We start from the raw sequence: 15,733 nt of genomic DNA, 5'->3' as shown, positions 1-15,733 counted from the left end.
AACTTAACTTTCGGATATAAAGATGCTTACTATAGATATAGAGGAGATTTTCAGAGTTATTAGAGAATACCATGTGTAATTTATACCAATATATTTAATGAAATGGACAATTATTGCAGATAACCTAAATGTCAAAAATTGGATCCACAATAAGAAAAAAATCCGGATATACCAATAACCACAAAAGAAATTGAAATCGTTGTCAAAGGAATACCCGCTGAAAAGGTCCATGTTCCAAACATGGTCTGTGTTTTCCAGTGAATTCTCCCAAGCAGTCCAAGAACAGATAATTCCCATCCTATCCAAGCCTTTTCAGAGCACAGAATCAAATGGAAAGCTATGTGATTCATTTTATAATCCTGACGACAAGGACAACACAAGAGAAGAAACAGACCCAGTCCCATATAGGAGCACAGAAGAATCAATCAGTCACTCAACAAGCAAATCTAATTTAGATGTGTTTTGAAAGAATAATGCATCACGACTAATTAAAATTTACCTTCGAATGTAAGAATAATCTAAATTATTGTTATTAACTAATTTACTACATTAACAGATTCATTTAACAAGTTTTTAATGGGCTCCTATTACGTACCAGGCACTGTACTGGGAACTGGGAAAACAACAGTAAACCAACAGCTTTAAAAAAATGTTTAAGTCAACTTTACCTGAAACCCTATCATAAGAATCAGAATTCAGTAAATCTTTCATTGGAGTAAAAATGCAATCACTTAAGTAATAGTAATTTCCTAAACTAAAAATGAGCAACAATTCAAAATTAATTTTGAACAGAGATTTTTTTTAAAAAGCCTTTAGTTCAGGGGCACCTAGGTGGCTCAGTTGGTTAAACGTCTGACTCTTGATTTTGGCTCAGGTCATGATCTCAAGGTCACGAGATTGAGCCCTGCGTTGGGCTCCACACTGGGCATGGAGCCTGCTTGAGATTCTCTCTCCCTCTCCCTCTGCCCCTCCCCCCATCTCTCTTTCTCTCTCTTAAAAAAATAAATAAATAGAAATAAAAATAAAAGTTCAGTTGTAGGTGTGATTGAAAGCTGAATCAACTCTGAAGAGAACCCACCATGTCAGGATATAGGGATGGTGGAGTGAAATAGTACACAAGAGAATAAAAGGAGGTAAACATTTTGGTGAATAGGTATTTCTCATTGCTTCTGAAGGATGTGGTAGGCTAGGGCGAAAGGATTGGTGGAAAGGATTCTGGGGTGGCCCATACATGCTTTCTGGAGCTGCAGGAGGAAGAAGAGGTCCCCCTGGACACACTGACAACAGAGTGCTGTGAATTAGAGAATGAGGCATGTGATAGTTAATTCTATTTGTCAGTTTGCTAGGCTGTGGTGCCCAGTTGTTTAGTCAAACACCAGTCTAGATGTTGCTATGAAGGTTGTTTTTATTTTTTTATTTTTAAAAAAGATTTTATTTATTTATTTGAGAGAGAGAGAGGGAGCACAAGCAGGGAGAGGGAGAAGCAGGCTCCCCACTGAGCGGGGAGCCAGATGTGGGGCTCGATCCCAGGACCCTGGGATCATGACCTGAGCTGAAGGCAGTTGCTTAACTGACTGAGCCACCCAGGTGCCCTGAAGGTTGTTTTCTTAGATGTGATTTACATTTATATCAATAGACTCCGAGTGAAGCAGATTACTCTCCATCATGAGGGTGGGCCTCGTCCAATCAGTGGAAGGCCCTAAAAGCAAAGACTGAGGTTTTTTACAGAGGCAAATCTGCCTCCGGATTTTACTGTCTACTCCCGCCTGACTTTCCAGCCTGCCGATTTCATACTCAAAATTGCAACATCAACTTTTCCCTGAATTTCTTGCCTGCCAGCCTGCTCCACAAAGTTCAGACTTGCCACAATTGTGTGAGCCAATTCTTTCAAATCAATCTTTCTCTCTGTGTATATCCTATTGGTTCTGTTTCTCTGGAGAACACTACCACAGGGCAGAAGAACAAAGTCTGTGAGCAAAGGAGAGACTGACTGGATCGGCTCTCAGATGAAGCTGACCCCGTGGTGAAGAACCATATTGGAGAAGACTCTGTGCCAGATGGAAAAGTCTGAGTGATTGCAGGGAGTTTGATTTATGTTTTGGTGTTTTTATCCTCCTTGTGATGCCAGCAACCTATTTCCCAGATTTCTCTTTATCAGTTCTTTTCCATCAAATCTGCTTCCCCACAAAATCCAGAACTGGACCCGTGTGGCTCTTCATAAGAAGCCTCCAGATTTGCTGCTCCCCATGACTCTTTACAAAGGCTGACATCTTGTAAGGATAACTCCACACCATCTGAATTTCTTAATATGGCTAATCTCTTCAAAAATTTTACATTTTCCTCCAATTAGTTTGTTAAGGTGTAGCGTGAGCTTCCCTCCTCCCTCTACAATTGCTTTCTGTTTCATTTTTCGATATTTGTTTTTAACTGTAAAATACACCTACAGTTTACCATTTGAATCATTTTTAAGTGTGCAGTGCAGTGGCATTAGGTATCTTTGCAGTGCTCTGCAACCATCACCATCATCCATTTCCAGAAATTTTACATCATCCCAAATGGAAACTCTGCCTCTGTGAGGCAAAAACTCCTTTATTTCCCTCTCCTCCCAACCCCTGGTAACCACTATTCTACTTTCTTTTTCTGTAAATTTGCCTAGTCTACCTACCTTATATAAGTGGAATAATGCACTATTTGTCCCTTTTTTAAAGTTTAATTTTTAAGCAATCTCTACACTCAACTTGGGGCTTGAACTCACAACCCTGAGATCAAGAGTCACTCACTATTCTGACTGAGCCACCCAGGCGCCCCCAATACTTGTCCTTTCTACAGTTACTTTTTTTTTTAATTTAATTTAATTTTATGTTATGTTATGTTAGTCACCATACAATACATCATTAGTTTTTGATGTAGTGTTCCATGATTCATTGTTTGCGTATGACACCCAGTGCTCCACGCAGAACGTGCCCTCCTTAATACCCACCACCCCCCACACCCTCCCCTCTAGAACCCTCAGTTTGTTTCTCAGAGTCCATCGTCTCTCATGGTTCATCTCTCCCTCTGATTCCCCCCCTTCATTTTTCCCTTCCTTCTCCTAATGTCCTCCATGCTGTTCCTTATGTTCCACATATGAGTGAGACCATATGATAATTGACTTCCTCTGCTTGACTTATTTCACTTAGCATAATCTCCTCCAGTCCCATCCACGTTGATGTAAAAGTTGGGTATTCATCCTTTCTGATGGCTGAGTAATAGTATAGATGGACCACATCTTCTTTATCCATTCATCTATTGAAGGGCATCTCGGCTCTTTCCACAGTTTGGCTGTTGCGGACATTGCTGCTATGAACATTGGGGTGCATATTCTACAGTTGCTTTTTAACTGATAAAATAATATAATAAAAATAAATAAATAAAATAAATAATAAAAACTTCTCCCAAGCGAGAACACTATGAAATCTTCCAATAACTGTTGCCCACACCATCATCTCCAAAAAAACTCAGAGACTGGAACTGAGGCTCATGTTTTCAGACAACGAGACCACAGCTGGAAGCTTCTCCAGGGGAAGCCTGAAGCTCAGTTCTGAGGCAGTCTGTAGCCCCTTTGTGGAGCACACATTCACCACAGACCAGCTTGTGGTGGTTGTTGGCCCACTGAACCACAGCAGACGCCTCACCCCTTCCCAGGACACCCCACAACCTTCAGCTGAAGCCAAACCTGCACTGACATTGACAATCCATTGACATCAGTCAAGGGAGCAGGCCCAGGGCTTAGAGAGGGATGCTGAAGAACTCATTCTACGTTCCCTGTTCTCATCCACACTTTAAATATTAATGATTTGTTTTACTTAACTTTTTACTGGGGGGAAAAAACAGATTAGAAAACGACACAAAACAAATCATTACAAAGAGAACATCTTTGTAACCACCATCCAAGTCAAGAAATAGAACCTTGTCAGCCACCCCAGAAATTCTTGTGTGTGTCCTATCCCCATCTCTACCCCCTGCCTTCCCTTACAAGTAACCATTCTTTCGATTTTTTGAACTACTTTATTGAGATCTAATGCACACACTATGCAGTTCATGTATTTGAAGGGTGGGATTAAATGGTTTCAGTATATTCACAGAGTTGTGCAACCATCTCCTGACTTTTCTAGAACTTCCTTCCTTATACCCAGTACGTGTAGGAAAGGCAGGATAAATGTTTGCTCTGTCCCTTAATTTATCAGCTTTCAAGATATTGGATTAATTTTTTTCCATACTTCAGAGTTGATCAGTTAGTTGAGGGTTTTTTGTTTTTGGGTTTTTTTTTGGTTGTTTTGTTTGTTTTTAAGTAGGATCCATGCTCAATGTGGGGCTTGAACTCAAGACCCTGAGTTTAAGAGTCGCGTGCTCTACTGACTGAGCCAGCCAGGTGCCCCTGTTTTGGGGATTTTGAAACAATTATATACTCATAGTTTTAAATATATTTGATGAGTTTCAATCTATTGCAAATTATTAGTGAAGCCCAAATTGTCTCATCTTGGCCAACGTTGCCTCCTGTGTCCCTTTGACAAAACACTAGTTATCTTTGATAGCTTTCTTGCTATCTGATATGATGAGCTGCTATCAAGCATGTCAGAGACTTTGGTATTTTAAACAATGTGATATTGATGTAGGAATAAGCCAATAACTTAAAAGAAATATGGAGACTTAGGAGGTCATAAGGCCATGCAGTGGACATCTGTTTTTTTGCTGCCAGCATTGATTGCATTTTCTACTAGGAACAGTTTCCCAAAGTGTATTTTGGATATCACTCCTCATTCATTCAGCCTTATTGAATGAAGTATGTTCAGAGGGACTGAGGGTATCGTCAGCTCTAGTTGCTGCCTTGATGGACGTAAGCCAATCAGCCTATCTTATCACCTTGTTCAAGTGACTATTCTAGAGATGGGCATGACCAGAGTCCACGAAAGGCAAGAAGACATTCACTGCGTCTTCTAGGAAAGCTGTTGGGATAATTTGCCTTCTTTTTGGAAGGAGATATTAGATTTCTACTTCTTACCATTCATACATATTAATGGAAGGGACACTAAAAGCCTAGAAGAATCTATCATTAGAAGACACAGAAAGGTAAAAAGCCACATTGATAGATTGATAATGGGGTTACCTGATGTCGGGACTTCAAAACATCATAAGTATAATTAAAAGACAAACAACTGAATGAAAGTAAACATTTCCTACATATGTAACAAGAATTAGTACCATATTGTAAACCATATTGCATAAGAAAAAAAGGTAACCCAACAGAAACATGGGCAAAGGATACAAGCAGATAATTCTCATAAGAGGATCTAGAAAGGGGAAAAAACCCAAACATATGAAAGGCGCTCAATTTCACTCATTTTAACATTACAACATAGGATTCCAAAGCATGGATGTATCAGAGTTTAACCATTTCCCTGCATGATGGGAATTCAGATTATTTTTAATTTACAACATACAATGCTCAATGAACATCTGTCTTGCCTCCTTGAATCTATTTCTGCTTTTGAGATATTAAGACTTGTAAGCTTTTTTTAAAAAGATTTTATTTATTTGAGAGAGAGAGCACATGAGAGGGCGGAGAATCAGAGGGAGAAGCAGACTCCCTGCCGAGCAGGGAGCCTGATGCGGGACTCGATCCTCTGACTCCAGGATCATGACCTGAGCCGAAGGCAGTCGCTTAACCAACTGAGCCACCCAGGCGCCCTAAGCCTTGTAAGCCTAAACCTAGAACATGATAGCAGACATCCTGGGGTCTGGGCCCCAAACAGAATTTGTGTAGAATGTGGATGTCCTCTGCAACTTACCATCAGCATGTTCTTTGGATTTTATTCTTAATCATGTGCTTAATCTAATGCACTTAGAGACTACTGGAACTTTTTCTGGTCAGATTAGTTCAAACAGTCAGAAATTGTTCTCTTTCCTTAAAATAAAGCTGATTGAGGGATTACATTGTCTGAATAGCTGTAGGATTCTGAAACTCCTTTATAAAGACTTACTTTATTTTTAGGTTTGAAAATATCTATGATTTCTTTTGGATTAATGGTCTAACAGGCATGTTTTACTAGGGCGGTACTTTTTTATTTATCGTTGCTATAGCTTGTTTGTTGCTCATTGTACGTATGTTCCAGGGAGAGGAAGTTGTTGACTCTCTGCCCAGGAGGGAGAGAAAATATTTATCAAATTCAAAATATGTATGCCTTTTATTCCAGCACTTGCACTCTTAGGAATCTCTCCTACGAAATACTCACCTGGAATGTACATAAACATACACGTGACCACACCCAAGAATATTCACTGTACCATTGTTTGTAATAAGCAATTCAATTGAAAATATGATAAATGTCCACCAATAAAGGAATGGGTCAATAAATCCTGACCTGCTCATAAATTGAGTGACAGCTACCTGTACCACCTTGGACAAAAATATCTGTATATAAGAGGGTCCTGGGAGGAAAAAGAACTCACCCCAGATGGTTCAAATAAAGAGATTTTTTTTTCAAAGATCTTATTTGCTTATTTATTTGAGAGAGAGAGAGAGAGAGGCAGAGGAGAGGCAGACTCCCTGTTGAGCAGGGAGCTTGATGTGGGGCTTGAACCCAGGACCCTGGGATCATGGCCTGAGCCGAAGGCAGATGCTTAACCAACTAAGCCAACCAAGCACCCCTCAAAGGAAGAGATTTTAAGGAAAGGTTTATTTATGGATGTTGAGCAGTGTTAGGCCAATAAGAAGAGATGGGGAAGTAACTACAGGCTAGCAATAGTGGAAAGCTATTACCATCCCTAGGGCTTAAGGTACAAGGGAGTGGACATAACAGGAGCCCAGTGATATGTGAAACAATAGAGGCAGGGTCAGAAGTGGAACTGTAGCCAAAAAGGGATAAATCTACTGCGAAAGACAGAGCTGCAGCGGGTGAAAGCAGGGAAGGAACACTCTGACTTCCTCCCTCCTATGCTCTGATCTCCTGCTGGTCCCTCCCATTGGCTGGACCCAATCAGAAGCATCTGGCAAGGGAGCCTGAGTGAAACCATCCATAGGGGTCAGCCTGCTGGGACACAGAGCAGGGCAGAGAGAAAGGCCAAAAAATGACCTATGGGGATAGGGAAATGACTAGCACAATGTTTATGTTATATTTTTTAAGTGGAAAAAAAAGTTGCATAGCAATATATACAACAATATGCTATTTTTGTAAAAGAAAATCACAACACGTATTTGAATAAACATTAGGTAAGAACACATAGCAAACTATGAACCTCAGTGTTACTTCTAGAGGGTGAAAACAGATGGAGAGGGAAAACCTAACTTTCTACGTTTTTGTATTTTATAAACATGTTACAAAAAGTATTTCTTTGGTGGTTAGGGAAATCAAGATAAACTATATTTCCCATGAAAAGAGAGCATTTTTACAACTAATGTGAAGACAAAGTAGGAGAACCCCTAAATGATTAATAAATACTTGATTCACTCATGGGCACTGCAGAGAGAAACACCCCCAAAATCCATGTTAATTATTATTATTATTTTTTAAGATTTTATTTATTTTATTTATTTACAGAGAGAGAGAGAGAGAGAACACAAGCGGGGGGGGGAGGGGCAGAGGCAGAGGGAGAAGCAGACTCCCTGATGAGCAGGGAGCCCCATGAGGGGTTCCATCCTGAGACTCCAGGATCATGACCCGAGCAGAAGGCAGATGCTTAACTGATTGAGCTACACAGGCGCCCTTATTATTATTACTTTTAAACAGTTATTTATTCATTTTTAGCGAGAGAGGAGTGGGGAGGGGCAGAGGGAGAGAATCTCCAGCCGACTCCCTGCTGAGTACAAAGCCTGATGAGGGGCTCCATCTCACCACCCTGAAATCACCACCTGAGCAGAAACCAAGAGTCAGCTGCTCAACCGACTGAGCCACCCAGGTGCCCTACATGTTAATTATTTTAATGTTCAAGTCAAAAAGAAGATTTTGTATGCTGTAGTGTTGGTTAGGGTTCTCTGTTGCAAAGAGGAGAACTCAAATCAAGATCACTCAAGGGATAAAAGGGAAGTTAAAGAAAACTAAGGATATACAGATGGCTCTGGAACATAGTGATGGAGAGAAAGAAAAAGCGAGACTCCTTCTGTTTGCCTCCAGGTTCTTGTCTCTCTATTGTTCCCAGCAAACACACCTTCTCTGTTCTTTGGGGCACATAATAGGCAAAATAGAGCTGCCTCACAGATCTGGACTTCCATACTTCAGTTGCAGTCGCGGAGAAGATTAGCTCAACTCTCTTTGGGTTCATATTCTGAACTCCCAGGAGAAAGAAACAGATTTGCCAAGTTTGGCTCAGCTGGCCACCTCTGGTCCAGTTGGCTATGGTCAATGGAGCAGGATCATGCAATGTAGTACCAACACAGATCCTGGAATCCTCTGGAAGGAGATGAAGAGATATCGTTAGACCAAGGGTAAGGGATATGTTCCTAAGCTACCTACTACAGTTGCAGGTAAGGCAGAGAACGTTATAAATTGATGAGTTAAAAATCACTTTTGAATTGCTCCATAGCTGAAAAGTAAAAAAGATACTCTGAGGGAGCCAGGACTCAAGCCTGGTGTTCTTACTCTACATGCAGAGCAGTTACCTTATAGAATATGTTTTCCCTCTTTTTCAAAGGTAATTTAATTTTTTTTTTAGCATAGAAAGTAAAGGAAGAAATACTTTTTAAAGTGCTAAATTTTAGGAAAAGTGGATTAAAAGTTATTTTCTCACCTAATTCAAAAGCAAATAGAGTTGAAACCCTACTATAGAAACCATTAATTTTTTTAAAGCAAATAACCAGAACAATAACAATCAACTTTCAGTGTATTGGAAGATACATCCCTGCTTCACTATAATGTTTAATGTGAAAAGACTAAATTCTTCTATAAAAAATAGGCTTTGAGCAAAGTCAAAAAAGAAAACCAATATCCAACATTCTCTTGCCAATAAGAGACACGCTAAAAATTAAACTCTTCAAGGAGTCTAAAAGTTTTTCTTTTAGATCTTAAGGGGGACCTTAAGATTTATTATGCCTCTGTACATACAAAGCCAGCAGCTGGCCTAATCCAGGTTGCAATGATTATTGTATATGTGTGAGAACTTGAGAGATAATGACTAAGCTTGGGAAAGGGAGAGACAAAGGTAATAGTTTCCTGGTGTCCTGTCCTGGGAGATAAGAGAATCTTTATGGCTACTGGTGGGGTGTGGACCCAGCTGCAGTCTTTCTGGCACCAGAGGAAAAGGCATGTGGTAAAGAAGATATGCTGTAATGGAGCCCATGGGGTAAATGCTTCTATGTTAATGAGGTAATGTATGTTTCACCCACGTGATCCCAGGTGTGCTGTGCAGGTGTGCACACCTGTGGAGGAGGAAGTGGGACAAAATTAAACTGGCTTCAGTTGATCACGTTAGGGAGACTGGGGCAACTGAAGAGCTCTCAGTGTCAGATTTGTCCAGAAGAATAAGTAAGATTATATTTTTTTCCAAAGGAAGGCAATGATGATAGGTTCTCACTTTAAAAGTAAAAATCCTATTTTGAAGCAGTGATTTTCAAAATTATATTATATTGAATCAAAACCAGAAATTGATCAGTGAAACAGAATAGTGCTTCTAGAAATAGATGTGGACAATAGTCACAAATCAATATAAGACAAATTAGCCCATTTATAGAACACATTTATAGGAAAGCATACCATCGTTTTATAAAAGTGATCAAAATGATTATATTGATCTGGAGAAGAATTAGCTTAACTTCCATCATGCACTATTATAAACTCCAGGTAGGTCAAAACAGATGAAAAAGTTTATGGTAGATGCTTTCTTTTTCTTTCTTTTTTTTTTTTTTTAATACCTTTAGAACATAGAGAGAGAGAATGAGAGAGAGAGCACGAGAGGGGGGAGGGTCAGAGGGAGAAGCAGACTCCCCGCTGAGCAGGGAGCCCGATGCGGGACTCGATCCCGGGACTCCAGGATCATGACCTGAGCCGAAGGCAGTCGCTCAACCAACTGAGCCACCCAGGTGCCCCAGATGCTTTCTTTTTCTTATTTCTTTTTTTCCGTAGGCATCACTTTCCCTCTCCCCTAACACCCCACCATAATTTCCCACTGTAAAATTTCTCCTCCCTGACTATAGGTAGCGTTAGTGGGTGGGTAAATTTCTGTTACTATCTTGCATTTGGAAGCTGAAATGATTCACTCTCTCTCTCTCTCTCCCCAGTACAGACAGGGGACAGGCACTTGATCTAAGCTCAGCCAACCCAGTGGTCACTCCTAGAATTTTGATGTGGAAGCTGATGCCAGTACAAGAAAGAACAATGGTTGGTCAGTGGCATCCAAACAGGCCATTCCAGCTATAAAACACCTGTTATTCTTCCAGCTTTGGTTTGGCAGAGCTCCTTGCTTCATTCTCAAGCATGTTCCTGCAGACTCATACCAATAGTTTCCAATAGTTTGATTATACTAGCTGGAGTGAGATTCTTTCTATATTCATATGGAGACTGCAATTTCAAAGAAATAACTGAGGAGGAAGAGAGTGTATGCGATGGTTGGTAGTTTCACAGTTCATCTTGCAATCTGTATCTCCTCCACAAGAAAAGCATTCTGGTAGATGGCCTGATGGTTTGCATTTCTTCCTCTTGCCTCCCCCTATGGCAGGAGTATACTTCTTTATCCCATCTTTGCTGGCCACTTGACTTGATTGACCAATAGAATGTCAGTGGATATGTACCATGTTGTTTCAAAATACGTGTTTTCTTTTACCTCTTCCATTCTATCTTGCCAATACTGTCCAAATCCATGATAATCTCATTCATTTACTTTAACAGCCTTCTAACTCACCTCTGGCCTTTTAGCTGGGTACCTCTGGAAATCATCCTTCATACAACTGTCAGTGATGTCAAATCTAACCCTGTAAAGCCACAGATTAAAGGCTTCAATGACTCCCGGTCCCCCACATGGCATTTGATAGCCATCATGATTTACCTCTACGTACCCTCTCAGCTTCATCCCTGGACATTCCCAGCTTCCTGCTTTCTGCTTAGCAATGTGAAACTGCCTGAAGCCTCCTGGAAACTCCTCCATGCCTTTGTCCATTCTGTTCCCTTCTTCTGTCCTCCTCTCCCTCCTAATTTTGTCCAAATAACATCTGTTCAACTCTCAAGTCGACATTAGTGCTTCCAGAAAGCCTTCGCTGGTACTTACTAGGCATGCACTTTCCCTGTGCTTTCTTAGTGCACACATGTCTGCCACTCTCCACATTGACTTGAAATGATTTGTTCTGTATCTTTCTAACAGGTTGCCATTTCCTGGAGGGCAGGAATGGTAGCTTATTCAGCTTGTTCTCCTCAAGATCTAGCATGATGTCTGACACACAGTAGGTATTCAATACACATTCACTGAGCTGAAATAAACCAAGCAAATTAACCATTAATCTAAGAAAACTGAGTTGTCTTAAATCCTGCAGCTGGAATTCCTAAAAAGCTGAAGGCATTATAAAGTGGTTCTTCTGGAAAGCAGGATAGCCACATGTAACAAAAACTATGAAAATGTTCTTCCTTCACTTGGTATTTTCCCATTTGTGAATACTCCCCAAAGAAATAATCCAAATGGGTAAAATGTACACAGATGTTCCCAGCAACTTTAGTTGTAATAGTGAAAAAAATCCTGGAAGCTATCCAAGTGTCTAATAGGGAAATGACTAAGCAAACAATAGGATTATTACATAGCTATTAAAAATGACAGAGGTGAGGACTATGTCAACATAGAGAAGTGTGTATCTGCAGGAACGTTAAGTGGGAAAAAGAACACAGACCAGTGTTTAAACAATAGTGGTTAATGAGGAATGTGTACATTAACAAAGATCAGAGGCCAGTTTGGAAAAATGAAGGTGGCTGGAGTTCTCTGGGTCTTTTTTTCCTGTGCATTCCATGAGTTGATGACAATAATAGTTGAGATATCATTGCAACATAGATGTCCTGAAAGTCCTCTGGAGTATAGGTGCTCTAAGTAAACTACCAGCTTGTATATTCCAAGAGAGTTTCATGCTAAATTCTCATAAAATTAAATATGAAAATAATGACATTTCTTTGAGAGAACAAAATACTTTTGTTTAATTCTTTTTTTTAAGATTTTATTTATTTATTTGAGAGAGAGAGAGAGGTAGAGCGTGAGCAGGGGGAGGGGCAGAGGGAGAGGGAGAAGCAGACTCCCCACTGAGCAGGGAGCCTGACACGGGGCTCCATCACAGAACCCCCGGGGCTCATGACCTGAGCTGAAGGCAGATGCTCAACCAACTGAGCCCCCCAGGCGCCCCTCTTTAGTTTAATTCAACAAGCAATTCTGAGAGCTTCATTATGTTCTAGAGCACTTACATTCCCATGACATTTATGAAACACATGGGCAAAAATCCTCAGATGGATAGGTGTTATTCTTTTCACTTACTTTTATTTATTTGAGTGACTGTACATATTAGGACCTACTAACCTTTGGCCTACGCCTCACATTCACAAGTTGTCTCAGTTTTATACTTTTGATGTTGTCTCCAAAAGAGGTTCTATGTATAGTCACTGAGATATACTGGTAAAGATTAAAAGGAAAAAGTCATGATCATATAATTCTAAACTTGTGTTGCTTTACTCCTGTAGTGCACCGTGAATTGATATTTTATAAATCATATGTTTATCTTGTGAATAGCAAAATATCAACATTGCAAGATACACTGCATTGCAATTAAAAGAAACCACAATTTTTTATTTCTTGTTTGAGAAAGGTTTCATTTTTTTTTTAAATTCACTGAGATCCTCAAAAAATGGAGATGGTCCAGGTGTCTCTGGACCTCTGGAAGACCCTGGTCATAACTGTCACTTTATCTTTAAGATGTGATCGTTTTAACAAGGGTGCCCAAACTAATGGGTTTTTAATAACTGTATAAACACCTAACTCACCAACTGCTGTTAACTAGCCCTACAGTTTCTGCTGCCATGAAGTCAGAAAACCAGCAGTCAGAAAAGTGACAGCTTCTAGAGCAGAGGTGCACAGCCCTGGCTGCTGATCAGAATCCCCTACATTTTCCCAGACCCCACTCTGGACCTCCTGATTTAGACTCTCCGGGACTGGAGTCTGGAGATGACTATGCTTAAAAGGGTCTCTTCCTGTCTTCTTTCCTCCTATTTCCTTATGGTTCCAGGACTCAGAATTCAAGCTAGTACTGTTTAGCTTCATCACAGGTTTAACAGATCTGAACGCTAATCTGAAGGTCAACCACCATTTTCAATGTAGTCTCTCTGGGGCAATGTGTTACAAGTACCCCAAACATAATTTAGAATAGAAGTTTGAGGATGCAGTCCACAGATTTTTGGGGGGAAATGAATACTTTTGATCAAAATACTTTCAATTACTCTTCAAATTTCTTATTGCTTACATATATGAAAGTAAATGCTGATTCGAAAGTGTTATATTCAAGTGTCCATTTTTATTTTATTTTATTTTTTTAATTTTTTTATTGTTATGTTAATCACCATATATTACATCATTAGTTTTTGGTGCAGTGTTCCATGATTCATTGTTCATAACACCCAGTGCTCCATGCAGAACGTGCCCTCCTCAATACCCATCACCAGGATAACCCATCCCCCTCCCCTTCCTTTTTATTTTTTAAAGATTTTATTTATTTATTTGAGAGAGAGAGAGCACACGTGCAAGAGAGAATGAGCACGGGGAGGGGCAGAGGGAGAAGCAGACTCCCCACTGGGCAGAGAGCCCGACATGGTGTTTGATCTCAGGGCCCCGGGACCATGACCTGAGCCAAAGGCAGGTGCTTAACTGACTGAGCCACCCAGGTGCCCCTCAAGTGTCCATTCTTATTAATAATTCAAAGTATTATGTTGACCATTCTCCTATACCTTCTATTTCTTCATTATAGGTCTGTACTATGATTACTGATGCTCCAGAGAGGATGATCCTCCTGTATCCCAGTAAAATTCCTCATCCAAGAGATAAAAATTTAATCATGGTCATCTAAACCCCAAACACACAAGAAAATATCTAGGGAAGTTGGGAACTGAAGAACAGGGTAGGGGGTGCCTGGGTGTCTCAGTTGGTTAAGCATCTGCCTTCGGCTCAGGTCATGATCTCAGGATCTTGAGATCAAGCCCCGCATCAGGCTCCCTGCTTAGTGGGGAGTCTGCTTCTCCCTCTCCCTCTGCCCCTCCTCTTCTTCATGCTCTCTCTCTCTCAAATAAATAAATAAAATCTTAAAAAAAGAGAGAGAGAACAGAGTACAGTCCCACCTTGCCCCCTGCCCCAATTCACTCTGGCTCACGTTCCATTTGGAGTGATTATGTCTATGGGCACAGAGGAAGATATGTTCCTACTTCTTACCTGAAAAGTGCAGGTAGATACTGAAGGCATCTTGACTAAGGTTATATTTATCCTTTGAGGAGCTGTAACCAGAATATTTGGACATGGACCAAACTCAGAAAAATCAAGTTCCAAAGGACTATGGTTGTGAGTAGTAGCAAATGGTGTTGTGTTGATAAATACCAAGCATAGTTATAAAGGTGGGGAATTTAATTGTGTTTCAGAAAGATATGGCTGTTAAGACTTTCTAGATGAACCAGAGAGGTGAGACAATAACTATTTAAGCGAAAAACCAACTTGCCCTTCCTTACTGGAAGGTGCAAGAACGAGAAAGATGATGTAATTAGGGCTTCCTGGCTGAGCTCCAGCCACCTATCTGAATGCCCCAGAAAGCAGCCACGATGCCATACGTGTTTTTCCCTCCTGAATTATCCAGATAATTGCCCTTTAGCCCCATACTCCGCTAACCCGGGAATAGAATCCGTTCATATAACTATTGAATGGGCTACAATTGCCACTTCAAATGAAAACCCAGGAAGCCAAATCCCAGCTGCCGTTGAAAGTGTATAATTAGCTCCTTGTGCAGCCTGACCCCGCTGATTTTTCTGACGCATTTGGCTTGCAGTGTGCCCTTTCTGAGACCTTCAGCATCTTCTCCACAGCTGGAGATGCCCGAAACTGCAGGGAACACTTCCTGTGGGTGTGGCCTTACATTTTTAAGGCTCCCCGCTGAATGGATTGCGTTTCAACATGCAGCTTCACTACGCTTTTTAAAATTCGGGAGCGGACTATGAGTGGCTACATCAGACATCAGAGGGTTCCCTCCTTTCTTTTTCTTTTTAAAAAAATGATTTTGTAATGATGTCTTCTCAAGAAACAGTATAATTGGTTAGCCTGGGGTACATTTTTTGTCCTCCCATACAGGGTCATTAGCTATTCTCAGGAGAGGAAAGGCAGGGTATGCCCCCTGGGAGAATGACAACACTTGTTTCAAGTTGGGGAAGAGCCTGTGGTTCTTTTCCTGAGTTTGGGGGAAAGCGAACACACAATGTTCATTTCCTAAATACGGGATGTGCTGTGGCTGGCAGGTCATTTTCCACCATGTCACATCCTTCTGGCTGAAGGCAGCAGGGGCTAGGACAGGAAATGGCAAATTCTCAGAATGAGACAAGGCTTTCCCAGGGCAGTCATTGGTTCTCTGGAACTATAAAACATGCTCATCCAGAAACAGCCTCAGATTTTTCTTTCCTGGAGATAGCCAGAAGTGAATGGTAAGTGGGGGAGCCGAGAGGGATTCTGTCTAAAAGACAGCCATTGGAATTATAATGCTGGGGTTACATTCTTG

The 15,733-nt window shown here is 40.7% G+C and overlaps 2 protein-coding genes across 3 annotated transcripts in view; both read left to right on the top strand.

Annotated features, from left to right (window-relative positions):
- Positions 1–15,733, top strand: part of DDX47 (DEAD-box helicase 47) — an 80,944-nt gene that overhangs the window by 28,295 nt on the left and 36,916 nt on the right. The window lies entirely within an intron of this gene.
- Positions 1–15,733, top strand: part of APOLD1 (apolipoprotein L domain containing 1) — a 48,956-nt gene that overhangs the window by 28,283 nt on the left and 4,940 nt on the right. Inside the window, exon 1 of one of the 2 annotated variants that reach the window (XM_073877954.1) lies at positions 15,555–15,659. The exons of the other annotated variant lie outside the window; for it this stretch is intronic. Coding sequence (XP_073734055.1) covers positions 15,657–15,659 — 3 coding nt within the window. The 5' untranslated portion in view covers positions 15,555–15,656. Of the gene's footprint in view, positions 1–15,554; positions 15,660–15,733 lie in introns of those variants that run through there. 2 annotated transcript variants of the gene reach the window in all.

Source organism: Callorhinus ursinus, unplaced genomic scaffold, assembly GCF_003265705.2.
Source record: "Callorhinus ursinus isolate GAN/ISIS: 27379988/994484 unplaced genomic scaffold, GSC_fseal_2.0 scaffold27, whole genome shotgun sequence".
In the NCBI taxonomy this organism is placed as follows: domain Eukaryota; kingdom Metazoa; phylum Chordata; class Mammalia; order Carnivora; family Otariidae; genus Callorhinus; species Callorhinus ursinus.
The sequence above is the reverse complement of the archived record's forward strand: the minus strand, read 5'-3'. Positions and strand labels throughout refer to the sequence as shown.